The sequence below is a fragment of the Nymphalis io genome, chromosome 16 (genome assembly GCF_905147045.1).
Source record: "Nymphalis io chromosome 16, ilAglIoxx1.1, whole genome shotgun sequence".
Taxonomy (NCBI): domain Eukaryota; kingdom Metazoa; phylum Arthropoda; class Insecta; order Lepidoptera; family Nymphalidae; genus Nymphalis; species Nymphalis io.
In genome coordinates this window covers 3,310,643-3,327,836 of record NC_065903.1, presented here as the reverse complement: position 1 = coordinate 3,327,836, position 17,194 = coordinate 3,310,643, and the positions used below count along the sequence as shown (strand labels likewise).

The 17,194-nt window shown below is 29.9% G+C and overlaps 3 protein-coding genes across 3 annotated transcripts; 2 read left to right on the top strand and 1 right to left on the bottom strand.

The window, feature by feature from the left end:
• Window positions 1-3,576: 3,576 nt before the first annotated feature.
• LOC126774478 (uncharacterized) lies at window positions 3,577-13,440 on the top strand. Its single transcript, XM_050496039.1, has 4 exons — window positions 3,577-3,683; window positions 7,889-8,007; window positions 10,951-11,129; window positions 12,516-13,440. The coding sequence occupies exons 2-4, from the start codon at window positions 7,920-7,922 to the stop codon at window positions 13,344-13,346; spliced, it is 1,098 nt and encodes a 365-aa protein (XP_050351996.1). The 5' UTR covers window positions 3,577-3,683; window positions 7,889-7,919; the 3' UTR covers window positions 13,347-13,440.
• A 449-nt stretch (window positions 13,441-13,889) lies between these two features.
• Window positions 13,890-14,967, bottom strand: LOC126774486 (mitochondrial thiamine pyrophosphate carrier-like). Its single transcript, XM_050496048.1, has one exon. The coding sequence runs from the start codon at window positions 14,910-14,912 to the stop codon at window positions 13,950-13,952; it is 963 nt and encodes a 320-aa protein (XP_050352005.1). The 5' UTR covers window positions 14,913-14,967; the 3' UTR covers window positions 13,890-13,949.
• Window positions 14,968-15,433: 466 nt separating this feature from the next.
• LOC126774497 (mediator of RNA polymerase II transcription subunit 10) lies at window positions 15,434-16,691 on the top strand. The gene is made up of 3 exons (XM_050496062.1): window positions 15,434-15,708; window positions 16,023-16,106; window positions 16,395-16,691. Exons 1-3 carry the CDS (start codon window positions 15,587-15,589, stop codon window positions 16,582-16,584), a joined length of 396 nt encoding a protein of 131 aa, XP_050352019.1. The 5' UTR covers window positions 15,434-15,586; the 3' UTR covers window positions 16,585-16,691.
• Window positions 16,692-17,194: the final 503 nt, after the last annotated feature.

Below are 17,194 nucleotides of genomic sequence, written 5' to 3'. Positions count from 1 at the left end.
TACCGACGTCCGACACAAAATACTCACGTATAGTAGTGACATCTAGTAAAAGATTTGATTTCAAACAGCTTTTAAAACCAAATCTAAGCAATTGTGATGATTGTTTTTATATATTTCACATAGAAAATAATTATTTCCCCAAATAAAACAAAACTGATTATAAACACAATTTAAAGAACTTATATATTTGTATGAAAATTAATACAAAATTCTACCAATAGGCGTCCAGATCGTTACGTTCTCATTGGTAGAAAATTATTTTTGTACGCTTCTTTTCAATGTAGCTATATTTGTTAAGTTTACTTATACAATAAAATACTTTATCCAAGTTATCTCTGTTTACACCGTTATCACGTGCTTAATAATTACTTGTTCTACGTACTACAGATACTACGAAACTAGATATAAATTAAATGCTATTGAATTACAATGAACCTTGAATTAAATATTTTCAAAGTAGTTGCATAAAAATCGATTATTACTTAATCGGTTTTACCTCATTCAAAACATTAAATAAAAATAATCTAGATAGAAACTTATTAAAAATAATTTGCAAGTTTGAAGAAAAATCACACATATTTAAAAATATAAACCTATATAATTTTTGTTAATTAAAAAATACACGAAAAAAATATTTATTTTTCAATTAGGACATGCACCTAATTTACATATTGTAATAACGTTGCTAATAAGCAACAAAACTGTATTAGAATATATTTATATTGATATGTAATTATATCATCATACCAATAGAATTCAAAAAAAATTTAAAAGCGTTGAAGTCTTTACTATCACAACAAAATTACTATTAAAAAGACATCAACGATATAGGAATAGGTAACTTCATAAGATAAAATTGCCTTACAATATTTGTTGGAATGTTTTAGGAATACTTCAATTCTCTATCGCACGAATAAGATCTATCTTAATAAAAATGAATAACTAAATGTGTTTCTACGAAAAAGTTGTTTCAAAAATATAATGCAAATAATTAATTGAAATGAATTCAAACTATAAAATTATTACAATAGGTACTTCATTTAAGTAGGTTCTTACATGTTCTTTTAAATAGTCATTTTACATATTATGTTAAATATAAAGTAACCACCGATTCGGAATGTTAATAGAAGCAGTCAGTACCGATTAAATAACATAGTTATAGCAATAAAATATGCTTACATGTTTGTATAATTATATCCCGCTTGAAATCTACGAAACTAACTGCATGATTTTTTATAATCTATATAATTCTATATATTGAGTTGTAATACTCTGCTTCTACTCTTTGTAAGTCATTTTTAACATACGATTTCAATGTATTAATTGGCAAAATATAAATAAATACATAAATATTTATTGTAACAAGAATCTAATTTTAAATCGATTAATCACGTATATAACAATCTAACGCGTGTGTTATCTATCTATCTGTCGCTTGATTTAATAAGTTTTATATTATCTACTATTACATCATTGAAGGTGAGTAAAGTTTACTGATTACGATGTTCAAAATTTTACATATGCGGATGAATTTGTCTCCATTAAAACAATGGTTTATAGGACAATGACAGTCGTGTAAACGCAGACGATAAATTTGTGGAGTCATGAAACGTGATGTTTAAACATCTAGGTACTATTTATATATTATCTAAAAAAAAACAAACCGTCATAGTAAAATAGCAGAGAATTGTAAAAGAAAAACTAGATTTATTTATTGTCTATGACAATTTGTCTATATTCGGTAGTTAACAACATTTAAAAGTACGCCCCAAACTCTTTCTAGGATATATGAAACAATAAGGTACCTCACTCAACTGACAACTCACTTTCAATATCACAATCGTGTAGTACCAATATGTTATAGGTATGTATCATAATTCATATTAAATGATAAGTTAACGTATTTTTTTTACGTTCTCCGTTTTTTACAAAATTAGAATTAACTGTAACCGCTGTCCTTCATATAAACCATAAACCGATAAGTTTGTACACTTCAGTAAGCAATAAAATTATGCCAATATTTGTTATATAATAGAAATAAGTATATTTCAATGTAATGGCTCCATGTTCAACCACGGCCCTGTTATGTTCTGATGCTTTCCCCATTGTTCGGTCACAATGGACGACTTGCACCACATCCATCTGCTAGTTCTTAAACAATTGACAATAAGTCAAAATAGTTCAGCATAAATAGTTCTTAATGCGTTCAAATAAGGACTGAAATTAGTTTGCACATTAATACAGGTCGTCTGTACTTTATCTTGCAAAACAACAGTGACATTGTTTTTTTTAAGATTTCAAACGAAACACATATTATAATTTGTTTTAAACATTAAATTAATATTTTTTTAATAACAAATTTTAAGATCTTAACAATATAATTAAGAGAATAATTACAGTTACATTAAAATGTATAATAATGTAAATAATGTCACCGTTACGTATGAGATATATATATAATAACAAATCATTTTAAAATATATTATTAATTTATAAACAAAATCCAGGAATTACTAATTTCCACCGTCCTCTCGTCCGGTACCCGCGTGATATTGTTCGGTTACTGTTTGTATAGGTGGGTCCTTTTTGAAGTAAATGTTTTAATAAAGCTTTACCGTTTGTTTTTTTTTTAATAAACTGGGCTCAGATTTAATAATAATAAACGCTTTAATTTCAATTGGCCCTGATTCGGGGTCGTATCAAAGTCAAAACTTTGATTACGCGTTTCCCCCACGCGTTCCCGTGGGGGAAACATGTAATGCGTTTTTCCAGCGTAAAAAAGAGCCAGTCTCTGTTATGTTTAAATTAAGAACAAGCATAGTATATGTTAATTAATAGGTTATGTTTTACTATACTTATACATCATCATGATGTTCATGCGATCGGTCATGAATAAACGTTATAAGAACAGTATATGTTCTGTTAATTAATATAAAATTTTATTAATATCATGGTTGTTGATTTATGTCACATTTGCATATGCATAAGTATTACCGCCTTATGATCATATTCTCTAATAGATCTAGTAGATAAATCGTCAACTAAAATGTTTGTATTTATTATTAAATCAAATGTATTTTAAACATAGTTATGCAAATTCAACATAATATTACAAACGATGTTACTTAAAGTTGAAGTTAGGATAAATGGATACAACTAGTCTAAAAGCTCTCTTAAGCTAAGTAATATTGTTATTGATACATATGTATATGGTGTGTATATTTTTAAATTTTTTTACTAGAAAAATAATAATTTACAGCAGTTACCTACAATTGGAAAAGAATATATGTTATATTGTTTTTTTTTTTTGTTAATTAAAACTAAACCTTACTGATTCTAAAAAAATTTGGTTTCATGGGTAAATAATGACATACAAAGAACCTAATTGAGTAGGTATACAAAGACGAGTTTGTACAAAGCCGTACCAGTGGTATATGAAATCGATTGGCAATAGCGTGATAGTTTTCAGTTAAATGATAAAATCGTTCTTAGTTAATATTTTCATTAACATTTAACGAAGCAGGCGGATAACAGTTAGTACAAACACAAATGATTAGATAAGTAAGTACATTTAGATTGTAGAACACGCAATTGTATAAAATACATAAATACGTTATTGTTTAAAACTCATAATGACGACCGTTTTTGTAATTTTATAAAATTTGTTACGCACGAATTCTTTTGTAAGTATTTCATTGTGTATAACAATGTTATTTTCCATGTTTTATTATGACATAAGTATGGTAAGTTTTATAGTTAGGCAAAAAGTATTTTTCGTAAATAAATAAGTAGTATGATTGCTACAATGGCGTGTCTTTTTGACAACATATAATATTGCTCTATAAGAACAAACTCTAAACTCAACTCGACTTAATATGCGACATTAACTATAATAATAATTATCGGCTTACTTGTTAACGTTGCTTAGTGACTTTATAATTAAAAACTGTAGCTTGTTGGGCTATTCAGTAAGAGAATGGAGGCCCGCATAGGCGGGCCGGCCGTCAGAGCGCCACGGTACGATCCCGTGGCGCTCCTCGTTAAGACGGAAAGGGTACCGCTGGTTTTTTAGTGGGTATTCCGATGTTCGGGGCGCACTCGGCGCCTTAAACACCGGCGAGCCCCACATACCCCCCTACTTTTCCCGTGGGGGAAACGCGTAAGGCGTTTTTCCAGCGTTAAAAAAAGGGCTATTCAGTAAGAGCAAACATGAAACGGTTATGAAACATCTGAAAGTGATATACGACCTTGACCATAATAAATATAACATTTCAAGAATACACGCATCACAATAGTATATCGCTATAAGTTAGTTGTCATCATAATTTCTCACAGAATATCATTGTGATTTCGTTCTTTTTGACATTATTGATTTAACATTCGAAAAATAATATACAGCATTGTTTAACTAATCACCCGCCTAACAACGTTTAGCGTAAAATAAAGACATATAACAGTTACTTAATGACCAACGAACACATCAAAAAAGTCATCACCGTTATTTGTTTTTCAATATTTCACGAGTGAGATACGAAGTGAGTTCTAATAGAATAGCACAATGTATATTTATTTATCGTAAGTAGTTTAGTTATTATTTATCTTTTTATTTCAGCGAGCTATGATATTAATGGACTTTATTTAAACTGTGTCAAACTGACCCACCGGTTGTTAGAAGTAGCGAGTAATTTGTGTTCCTCAATTATTTAATACCGACTTCGATTGGTCGTGTCGGGTCATGTTATGGGCTAGCTGTGTATTTTTAACAGAACTCTTTTTGCTTACATTTAAGTTTTAAATCACTTTATAATATACTTATTATTATTATTGTGAAAATTTAAAAATAGGAATACACAAATATACAAGAAAAATTCAAATCATTTTACTATTATTAAAATGATGGTTAGCATTTTTTTTTAACTCTAAGCAAGAATTTCTTTATATTATAGCTAAAACGCAAAAGGTAAATAAAAATCTAATCAAACAAATAAAATGCATAAGTACTAGGAATCACATGGTATGTTGCGTGAAGGGGTGTTTTTGAGTACATACACAAAGAGAGACATAAAATAGTTAATATAGCCATTATATAGCAGCGAATATGACCTTCGTGTAGCTAACTTCCATCTTTACTGTGCAGTGAAATATATGTTACAAATAATTAGCAATACAATGGTGACTGTCATGTCATTGAGTGTATGCGTATGTAAATGTATGAGAGATAGCGTCAATTGTGGCAAACATTTATAATCTCAACTGCGTTGTTAGGAATTTCAATTTATTTTATAATTTTTAATTATTGATTATACTTGTTTACATTTAAATGACTGCCTCGTTGGTCTAGTGGCTTGATACAAGGCCGCTGACCTTGTATCAAGGAGGTCCTGGGTTCAATTCCCAGGTTGGGACAATAAAAAGTTATCGGGTTTTTCTGTCAGAAAATTCTCAGTAGCAGCCAGGAGTCTGGAAGTTGGAAGTGTGTACACTCCCGTTCCTCGGAAAGCACGTATAGCTGTTGGTCCTGCGCCTGAACTCTTTCCGATCGTGTCGGGTTGCCGTCCCATCGGATTTTGAGAGTTAGGGAATAGAGAGTGCACATGTGTTTGCGCACACAATTGTGCACTATTATATCGCCTGCGTAGTTGGCTAATCTCTCTTGAGATTGGCCGCCGTGGCCGAAATCGGTCTGGAGGACATTATTATAAATACAATGCATATGTGTTTGAACTCTACTACCACTCACCATCAGGTGGAGTAGAGTCATTTGCCTCCCTTTTTTTTTTTATAGAATAGGAAGGCGGACGAGCATATGGGCCACCTGATGGTAGATGGTCACCAACGCTCTTAGACATTGGCATTGTAAGAAATGTCAACCATCGCTTACATATCCAATGCACCACCAACCTTGGGAACTAAGATTTTATGTCCCTTGTGCCTGTAATTACACTGGCTCACTCACCCTTCAAACCGGAACACAACAATATCAAGTATTGCTGTTTTGCGGTAGAATATCTGATGAGTGGGTGGTACCTACCCAGACGAGCTTGTACAAAGCCCTACCACCAGTAAAAAATCCTCCCTGGAAAATATAAAAAATAAATAAAAAATAACAGCATGTAATGTCCAACTGCAGGTCAAAATCCTCCTCACTACTTAAGGAGAATTACATCTTAGTGGATTAAACTACTGGACTTAACATGTGGCAAAATTTCAACTATCGTCAATTTATCGTACCTTACCGTACCGTACCGTACGTAACCTTCATCGCCCAGCTTGAGATTACAATTTTTTTTATTTGATGTGTTTTATGTATTAATTTTTCGCAAAATTACACCACTGGCCTGTTTATTTTTAATTTCAATAACTCTCCTATCAAATAAAATAAAATATTTTAATATAATCAAACAAAAATTACAATTGTGGGCATACACGTTTTAGGCCACCTTCCCCTATAACTATTGTGACGTCTGTTGGGTGTATTGAAAAAAATAAAATAAATACATATTATATATATTTTCAAAAAATAATAATTTATGAATTTTTCAGGTAAATCAACTGCTTGTTTATAAAATTAAAACATTAAATATTATTTTACTTGTGAAAATGCAAAAATAGGAATACACAAATCGATAATACCTGTATTAAAAACTACTATGATTATCGTCTACTTTTTAAAATAAACAATACTATATACTCGGTCTATGTAAGAACAGAATAAAACCGTAACCTGACCTTACGATTAATAATAGAATTAATGTAATAAATATAAAATTTGACTACAATCGAAACAATCAACTATTACGTGCGTTAAAATTTAATAACATAAAACAGTAAATGATATTCCTGATAATCATTTTCAAGCAAAGATGGCGTTATCAAAGCGATAACATTATTTATTTTCTGAATGACGAAATAACGACGACAAATTTACATTTGGCCCTTATTTATTTCGTTATACAGGTTAATTTACGCCAGCAAATTTTCATTTCATAGATAAGTCCGCTTCCAGCTTAACCTACTAAGCTGGTAAAATTCTATAGAGATCAGTGAACTTTAAGTGACATTATGAACAAATTTGAAACGCTTCAACCCAATTTCTTTTAATAATTACGTTACACTCTACTTGTAGAAAAGATAAGACGCGAAGTCGCCAAGATAGAAAATTTGAATCACATAAAACAGGTTACTGTGACAATGTTACTTTAATACTTTAAAATAAATTATAAGGGTATTTGGTTTCGTATAAAATTCAGTATGTCTTAATTTATAAGTAAAACAACTAACATTCAGTATATTATCAAGTACCTAATTGTTGAATAATGTATACGATGATGTGATATCTGATATTTAACATAATCTTTTTTCGAGAGAGAATCTGGGCGTACTGAATATATTAATTTAACTATGGTAATAAAGAAAATGTTATAAAATGCTTATAATAAGCATAAAACCATTTCAGGAAAATATTAAATATATAAAATAAATTTAAGAAAGACCAATGAATACTTAATATTAAAAAAAAGATCCATAGTTATGTACTAATTTAAAGGAAATGTATCTTATTATAACTTGCACGTATATTATGTATTTATACATTTATCTAAAGTATTATTCTCGCTCTAATAACGTTTGTCACCGCCATGGTGTAGACATTGCAAAAGTTTAATCCTCAACAATGTTGTGTCTCGGAAAATGTCTAGAAGAACATTAACTTGAGTCGAGGTTGAGCGGGGATCGTTTTCCACTGGCTGCACTTCTATTGTCTCTTGACTTCCATATTTTATTTCACATTTTGAATTCGTAGTGAGAGGAAGCCATTGTTTACGTGAGCGTCAAATTTTGACAGTATTTCTTGGACTAGAAACGCTTGTCTCAAACATTGAATTCTTAGGTGAATTTCATGTTTATTCGTCGTGGTGAAAATGGTGAAATTTTGGTGGATGTTCATATTGTTCGCGAAAACGGCTTCGGCTAGTGAGAATGAGTTGCCGGGATCGGAATCAGAGAAAAGTAAGTACTAAAATGTGATAACAAACCAAATAGTAGTTATATTAAATAGTATGTTATAGTTAACACATTCTTTCACACACAAGACAAAATGTGATACCACGGGTTAATGATGATGGGATAATGATTATTTTATATTTAACATAGGTAGTGTAATTTAAAAGCTGAGATGGCCCAGTGGTTAGAAAGCGTGAATCTTAACCGATGATCGTAGGTTCGAACCCGGGCAAGCACCACTGAAATTTCATGTGCTTAATTTGTGTTTATAATTCATCTTGTGCTTGACGGTGAAGGAAAACATCGTGAGGAAATCTGCATTAAATTTCACTGAAATTCTGCCACATGTGTATACCACCAACCCGCATTGGAGTAGCGTTGTGGAATAAGCTCCAAACCTTCTCCTCAAAAAAGGAGAGGAGACTTTAGCCCAGCAGTGGGACATTCACAGACTGTTACTGTTGTGTAATTTCTCATAAAGTATTTTTCTTCTAATAATTTCCCACTAGTGAGAGAGTGATAAACATAGGTCTGCAGTATGAAAATAAAATAAAATAAAACACGCAAAATACTGATTAAATTGAAAACATTCCTTTGTTGAAGTCGTTTAACAATTTGGTATTGAATCCATGAGTGTAGTTGATATAACATTATCGAGGAAAATTGCCCACAACACTTAAATAAATGCTTAATTTAAAACTATTATTTTACTTCGCTATTATCTTAAAAAGAAATACAATAAATTCAATCTCAGCTACTTTTTCTACAACGATTAATGTTACGTAACTTTTCAAATTACAGATTTAAAAATACCCACATTATTTTAAGACAACTTAAATTCTTTCTCACGCTTTCCGTTTCCAAATTAGTATCTTGTTTCACATGAATGTAAAATTGAACAGTTATACATATAACTACTGTTTCGTAGTTTCTTATTCGCAAAATAATTTAAAGTTCATATTTAAAAAAAAAATACTAATATAGCTTTCTCGATTATCTGAGTAATGACGATTGTAATTAATTAATTAATACGGTTTTTTCTGCAATATGTTAGTTTAAATTAACTATGTCATGGTCTTGAGCACGGGACAATGGAAGTGAAATGATCTATAGCCATGGAAAATAATTGCGACTTAACTTTCCTTTTTAGCTCTCTTATCATTTGGTGTAATTTGTATTTGTGTGTTATTTTTACGCACTTTTTCGTGGGAAGATGAATAAATGAGCTTGAGAGACTTCAAAATACATTTATTCGGTTTATATTTGGATTACGCAAATATGACCACATTTCACAATTTCGTTCTCGTCTTAATTGGTTACCCATTCGACTTCGCCGGAATATGCACATCCTGTGTATTCTGTACTTCGTGTTGTTTCACCCTTATACTCCCCCTTACTTGAAGGAGAAATTTTTATTTTTAGGAAATCCTGGAGAAGTACTTCGTTCTGTGAAGAGATGGATTTTAAGGGTGCCCGAACATAAGTCATCTTTTTATAATAATTCTTTTACAATTCAGGCTATTACTCTGGAACGATCTTCCTTTAAATATTCGGGAGGCCAAATCCATAGATATTTTTAAAAAACTTGTAAAAGATCACCTTTTGTCTCAAATGCCTTATCACCAATAATTTCTTTTATTTTAGTATTTTATGTATTATTCATTTGTTTTTCTTTTTTCTTTCTTGTTATGTTTGAGGACTTATCGTTTTATTCGTTGTTGCTGTATATAGTATGTATTTATATCATATACTTGTAGTTTTGTATGTACTGATAATATAATTTATTGATATATAATATGTGTATTTTATATTTACATTTGTTTATTGGTTTTGTTTTAATGAAATATTTATATTGTTTTATTCATACCATCACCTACCTCATATCCTATCTGTAATTACTTACACCGTTGGTTGTCTGGACGAGATCGCTATGTAGCGATAAGGTCGCCATAATTGTACATTTATCTAGGTAGTATACATGTTTTGTATTTTTCTCTTTGTGGTGTGGTGTACAATAAAGTATAAAGTAAAGATGATTTTATCTTTTTATGTATCTTATAAACCTTTTTGACAGCCTCGTTGGTCTACTGGCTAGGTATAAGGCCGCAGATCACGCGATCCTTAGTTTTAATTCCGGGACGGACCTTTAAAATATTATTGGGTTTTTCTCTAGATGAAAATTGAAAATTACCCGTGCTTACACTCCTTTACTTTGGAAAGCACGTAAAGTTGTTGGTTCTGCGCATTAACTCTTTTCGGTCTTATCGAATTTGCCGTGCCATCGGATTATGAGAGTAACAGAATAGATGTGCACTTGTGTTTGCACACACACTTTTTTTTATTTATTTATTTTGAACAATTTATACATATCATAAACAATATATACGATACTAACTACAATAGTATTATACTGTGTGGTAGCTACTAAACTTGTGCACTATAATACGTTCCGCGGTGTTGGCCGAGAAGATCATCAAATGTGTCAATGATAAGTATAAAAACATGTTTAGTTTAAATATGCGTACCCTACCGTGCATTGGGGTGCACGCTGGTCCTGAGCCTGACGTGACTCTTTGATCGTAGCGAATTGACGTTCGATGGATTGATGGACATTGGATGAGAATGTGGGAAAAAGATGCAGTAATATATCGCCTGCTCCAAGTCATTGAGATTGACGTCATGGGCAAACGTGATACATTTTTAAAACTGTTACCTAGAAATAAGAATTGAACCCACGTCCAACTATTAAAGCTTTATAAGCGCGTTGCGTTATTACACTTTTAATATTGTCAATACGTTGATACTCTAGAAAGGATTATATAAATTGGACGCTTAATTTCAATCGTTTTTTTTGTTAATTATAAAACTATTTTGTGCCATACACGTACTTACGTAATTTATTTATATTGATCATATTGTGTTTCTCCATAATAATCTTATTTTTTGAAGGTTCGAGATTCCTGCCTCTATATGAAATGAAGCGCTACGATAGACCGATCGGCCCAAGCCTTCCTCCATTAACCTCTGTGCCTGTAAGTGGAGATAGATGCTCAGCGCGTCTGGAAACAGCCTTAGACCAGTTGAAGCGAAGAAAAAGAAACCAACCAAAGAACTTGGATACCCCACATGTAATATAATTTGATTTAATTTTATCCTGTCGAAAAAAAAAAACAAAAATATTGTTTCGTAAATTATTCTAAATTATTGAATAAACCTTCATGGTAATAATATTTTTTTAAGAAATATGATATTTAAAAAAAAACTAGATATTCATTACTTTGGACACTAAACTAGTTACCTGAAGATGCGGTTGTAAATAGTAAAATAAACAAAACATTATGGTCTAATGAATAATGTTAATTTGTACAAAGTAAGTTGTTACTTGATTCCGCTATTCCTTCATACTTTTCCAGGCTTAGGACTGGCTACATTGAAAAATTTATAAAAAAAAAAAAAACATTTTATTATTTCAATGTAGGCGTATTTAAAAAGGGAATCAGATGATTTATAATGATTACATGATAATGGTAATGATATTTTAAATTTATAAGTGAGACGAAAGTCATCAAATTATATTCTGCCAAATTTAGCTCATAGAACACGAATAACAAATATAACAATTTAGAAAATGTTTCGTGAAAGCAGCTGCGTCCATTATTATCAATTCATCAGACAACTGATCGAATGGTCTAGTAACCTTATTTTCAAGTTCAACGTTTTCTTTGAATGGCCTGTAGAGTTATTCTGTAAAGATAAACTCGATAAACGGTCGTCAAATATCAAAAAGTGATATGCGACATTGACCATAACAGAGATATAGCATTTTAATATTATACGCATCAAAATATATCAACATAAGTCGGTTGTCAACATTTCACGGGTTTTTAATGAAGTGAGTTCTTACACAATAGCACTGCTGGTTCTATAGATACATAATTTTCTATCTTTGAAATATTAATGGCGTATTACCAGATTTATCTTCGTTTTCAAAAGCAATCTTTATTTTAAAAAAAATGCTAATGGATTATACTACATTATGTACTACAAACAGTTCTTGAATAATATATCTTTATTTATAATATTACACTATTCAAATGAACTACTTATATCTACTTTTAGTTTACTTCCAAACTTTTGATAATAACGAACATTCTAGACGCCATTTTTTTGCGAATCCAGGGAAAAGATCATAGATTATTCAAGATATCGAGCAATGATATCGCAATACAATGTCAAAGTTGTTTGTTGTTGTTGTTTGTCTTTACTCCTTTTGTTTTGTTGGAATAGACATGATATATTTACGATTGCACAGCACAGCTTTTCCCACAATAATTTTGTAAGGTCGAAAGCCGAAAGATGTTAATTTTAGTAAAAAATATTTCCTCGTAAGAATGTTCTAGCGTTTTTAATAACTAAATTCTGTTACAGTTAAACTCGTGTTTGTTAATTTTTTCCATTGAATTTTTAGCATTAATTAGTATTAAACATTATTATTCAACATTATATTATTACAGAGTCAAAGCATAGATCTAAATGGATACAGCTTATACCAAACGATGAGGAGCGCGCCAGTTGATATGTACGTTACAAGGATGCGCGTGCGACTACCGCAAAACAGTAACTGGGTTCGTGTAGAAAAATGTTATTTCGACCCGAGGAATATATCCCTCGATACGATGCTATTATTTCACGACCTAACTATAAGCGGTAACGTAGACTTATACGAGGCAAGCGACCTTGATCGAACAATACCACCGAGTAGGCGATTGAGAAGAAATTATGCTCAATACGATCAATATTCAGGATATCAAAAAATTAGAGACGAACGAGGTTGTAACATGATACTAAGACTAAGAAAAGCTGGAATCGGATTCCATACTAGACCATTAAATCAGCAACCTGGTAAATTTAACGTTAAAACTGACTCAGAGTTCGTTGAACCTGGATTTATAAGTGTATACGCATACGGCTGCGAAAAGTATATAAATAGAAACTCTATTAAGAACAAGGATAGTCTCCCTCTAAAACGCAAAAGAAGATCTGATGAGTTTACTTTTGATCCTCTTTTAGATACATCCATACCCGAAGAGAAAAATTTAGATGGTAGATCGAATAATTGGGATATAGTTTATGAGCCAAGCAATACTAGACTTAATTATGAAAGGAGTAAGCTTTTCAGACCAGAGGATGATTTAGATGAGGTGGAAGATATTTCGCGTGAGATGGAAGACATATTTACTAAAGGTATAAGAACTCTTTTAACGACATATATGAAAAAAGAATTACAGCCAGCTATAAAAGATACCTTGATGAGAAACATGGGATATGTAATATCTTATGGTTAACCACTGATATTAAATATAAACTTATGCATATGAAAAAATAATAGAATACAAGTTTTTATTAATCTTAATAAAATATATTGTAAATATAACCTTACTAATTTGTTTTTTTTTTTTTTATAAATGAACCATAACCTCTACTCGAGTAATAGAACATTTTATGTTGTTATATTGAACAAAAATTATATAGTTTTAAAATGAATATACTCTATTTTATGCAATAAAAATACTGACATTTAAATAATTTTATTATATTTTGTTTAAATTAATAAATAATAATTCATACATATTCAAGTAAAAATGTATATGATTAATTTAATAAATATACACCAGTTAACTCACAAAGCTTTATAATATGTATATACAAAGATAAAAAAAAACATGTGTTTTAAATAATACTCAAAAATGTATTTTAACTAATAATAGTTTAAAAAAAATATCCCTTTAAATAACAACCCACTCTGTTCATTTTTCAATTGGATTAAAATAGTTTGATAGTGTTATTTGGTCTTAATTTATAAAAACACTTATATCTTATTTTTATATTTTTATTAAACATCTAGGCTAATAATAAATAACATTTCTACATACCTATTTGGTCAGGTTTTAATTCTTTAAAATAAAATGTTTTATTTCATCATAAACAGCAAAGTGTAAAGCAGAAACTATTACAGCCTTCAACAAGCTAGGTCCATATCCTTTATACAGAGCTAAGAAACCTTCATCCGAAATAGTCAATTTTATACAATGTACAGTTCCATTGCAGTACATTTGTCTACCAAAAACCTTTCTATGCTGTTGAAAACCTTGTATTTGAAGTCTTTTCTTTATAACATCAAAGGGATATATTGCTGTTTTGGACACAACACCTGCAATTCCTCCAGCTAATAAATTACCAATGATAGATGATTCAATGACTGATGTAATGTGTGATCGTCTTTGAAAGTAATCTATTTTATTTAATATATTCTCAGTAAATAGTTTATAAACAAAAAATTGAATGCCTGCATGTGGTGCTATTTGAGCTAGAGTTGGAACTATACCCTTGTATAATGCACTAGAACCTTCTTTACTAATAATATTAATGAAAGCATTTACAAATCCTCTATTTGCTTTATTAGTCTTCTCTTCTGCTATTAATCGTGTTCTCACAGTATCAAATGGATATGATAAAACAGTGGCTACAGATGCAGCAATTGCTCCATTAGAAAAATTCACCCAATGTTTATGGGTGTTGAAGAAATGCGGGTTGGTTTCTTTACATATCTGGGTTAGTTGTTCATATGAAGAAAACTGAACAGTACCATATGACATTGATAGTAGTTGTGCTGCAGTATGACCGCTCCATAAGGTAGATAAACCTTCTTCTTTAATAATAGAACATATAGCCTGCAATATTGAACTATATTTTGATCCCTTTTTAATTGGTTCTAGTTGCAATTGAAATCTGATCTTAAGTACATCGAGTGGCTGAGCGATAGCTCTCGTCACTGCACCGGCTACACCTCCAGCTATTGCACTTTGAGTGAAAGTCACATTTGATTCAATATTTTTACTTAAATTAACCATTTTATTTTATCTTAAACTATATCGATTTCATTGCTAAAATACAGTCCGGTATAAAAACAGCTGCCGGCTGTCACAAAGCTGTCACTATTATCAACACTCATAGATAATACATATAAGCTGGAACATCACAGGTTATATAACCACGACGTTTTTAAAATAATTAACATTATAAATCATGACATAGTTTCATTATATTCTAGTATTTATTTTTAACATCGCGTGCTAGCGATTTATCTAGTCAAGCCTCTAACTCAATGAAACGTAAAAAAACGATCGTTCCACGAACACTCTTGTATCAGGAAAACTATTAACATATTCACTTGGACTATTCTCTGAACTTTTTAATTTTTTAATTTAGGATAAAAGTAAATATAATTAAGAGGTAATTTCATATTTTTAGTAGGAACATTATATTTTTTTATTAGTAATTTTATTAGTAAATATGATAACAATTTTCTTTTTAATATATCTGTTGAATATTGTAAATAATCTTATAATCTGTGGGCTTTGCTATTGCTTCACAAATTCACAATCACAATTTACAATTTCACTACTATTTAGTCAACGTTCACCACACACATTTATTTAACATTATTATTATTATAGGATGTGATTTGTTTTGTACCAATAGAAGTGTCAGTTATAAAGCACATTTGTAAATAATAACAGAAACAATGTCTACATCACTAGAAAATCTGGAAACTCAACTCGAGATGTTCATCGAAAATGTTCGACAGATTCGTATCATTGTCAGCGATTTCCAACCTCAGGGGCAGAGTGTATTAAATCAAAAAATGTAAGTACATCCGCTTAGAACCATTTAAAAGTACACGAAAAATAACTGATACACATAGAATAATCATACTTTCATCCACTTTAGAAGCAGTTTAATATAAGGCATTTACGTAAATCAAGTGTTTTTAGCATTAAACATATGTTATTTTTCAGTCATCTTTAAATCTAATTAATACAAAAATTGCAACTTGCAGCAAACACACCCATAGCTTCTATTTGAAATTAAATAAATTATAAAAAAACATCTATTCCAAAAAATATCTACAAGGTTTGATCATGAAAATATTTTTTTTTTCTAAATGTTTTTAATTACAGTCAATCATTGGTAACTGGTCTTCAAGAAGTGGATAAGTTAAAGGCACAAGTACAAGATATTCTTGTTCCCACAGAAGTATTTGAGTAAGCATTCTATTAATATTTAGTTATATATAAATTAAAATTAGTTATAGTATAGTTAACATATATATTTTGAAAAACTGCTGTTATATTTCTTGCATAATTTTTTTATGTACTATGGTTACTGAAAGGTGATTTCGCATGTCCACAAAATTTTCATGTATCCATAACGTAACATTTATTTTAGACACATGCTATGCTTCATGGTTTTAAATGAATCTTTATTTCATAAACATGTTGGAATGTCATATATATTTACTTATATTACATATAAATTCCTATTCCTTTCAGCTACATTGATCAAGGCCGTAATCCTCAACTATATACAAAAGATTGTATCGATAAAGCTCTCGCGAAAAATGAGGAAGTAAAAGGAAAAATTGATTCATACAAGAGATTTAAGAGTCACTTGCTCTCTGAACTATCCAAAACATTTCCTAATGAAATTGCTAAATATAAAGCCATAAGGGGTGGTGAATAATTTAAATTAATATTATATTTTTAGAATTAAAAAAGATATTGTAATTGTTGCTATTAAAAATATTATGCTCTAGTAACATGTATTTAATAAATTTAAATTATATCACTTTAGGTACTTTATCTTTTAATTATAATACTTCTCTGAGAAATCTCTCTTAAATAATATTAAATAATTAGTCAACTAAAAAAAATCATAAAAAAAAGAAAAAAGATTCAAATAAGGTCTTAGTTATAATATGATATGAGTAATAAACCACACTTATTTATTAATTAAATTTAGGCTTATTTTTTATTGGTGTATTAAAAAAATAGAACTTAAGTTCTAATAAATAAATAGTCTCCAATTGAAAGGATTTGTTTTATTGAAAAAAAAAAGAAATTATATAAATTCAAACAAAGAATAGAAATACAATGGGGCACATACAAGATAGAATACAGATAATAATTATGATATTGAAAAACATTAATGAAAATAGTATTAAAATAAAACACTTTTAAAAGAAAAAGTGTTTTCAGTTTTATTGAAATTAAAAATAAGATTAGAAAAATTCGTAATAAATTATTTAGTGTGTATAATATGATAAATTGAAAATTTTACTGATATTTTATTA

Excerpts from the sequence above, each read along its gene's own strand:
- LOC126774478 (XM_050496039.1), top strand. The coding sequence starts at position 7,920 with ATGGTGAAATTTTGGTGGATGTTCATATTGTTCGCGAAAACGGCTTCG. Across the intron at positions 8,008-10,950 it reads GGGATCGGAATCAGAGAAAA|GTTCGAGATTCCTGCCTCTA; the intron begins GTAAGTACTAAA and ends TATTTTTTGAAG. Across the intron at positions 11,130-12,515 it reads AGAACTTGGATACCCCACAT|AGTCAAAGCATAGATCTAAA; the intron begins GTAATATAATTT and ends ATATTATTACAG.
- LOC126774486 (XM_050496048.1), bottom strand. The coding sequence starts at position 14,912 with ATGGTTAATTTAAGTAAAAATATTGAATCAAATGTGACTTTCACTCAA.
- LOC126774497 (XM_050496062.1), top strand. The coding sequence starts at position 15,587 with ATGTCTACATCACTAGAAAATCTGGAAACTCAACTCGAGATGTTCATC. Across the intron at positions 15,709-16,022 it reads AGTGTATTAAATCAAAAAAT|TCAATCATTGGTAACTGGTC; the intron begins GTAAGTACATCC and ends TTTTAATTACAG. Across the intron at positions 16,107-16,394 it reads GTTCCCACAGAAGTATTTGA|CTACATTGATCAAGGCCGTA; the intron begins GTAAGCATTCTA and ends TATTCCTTTCAG.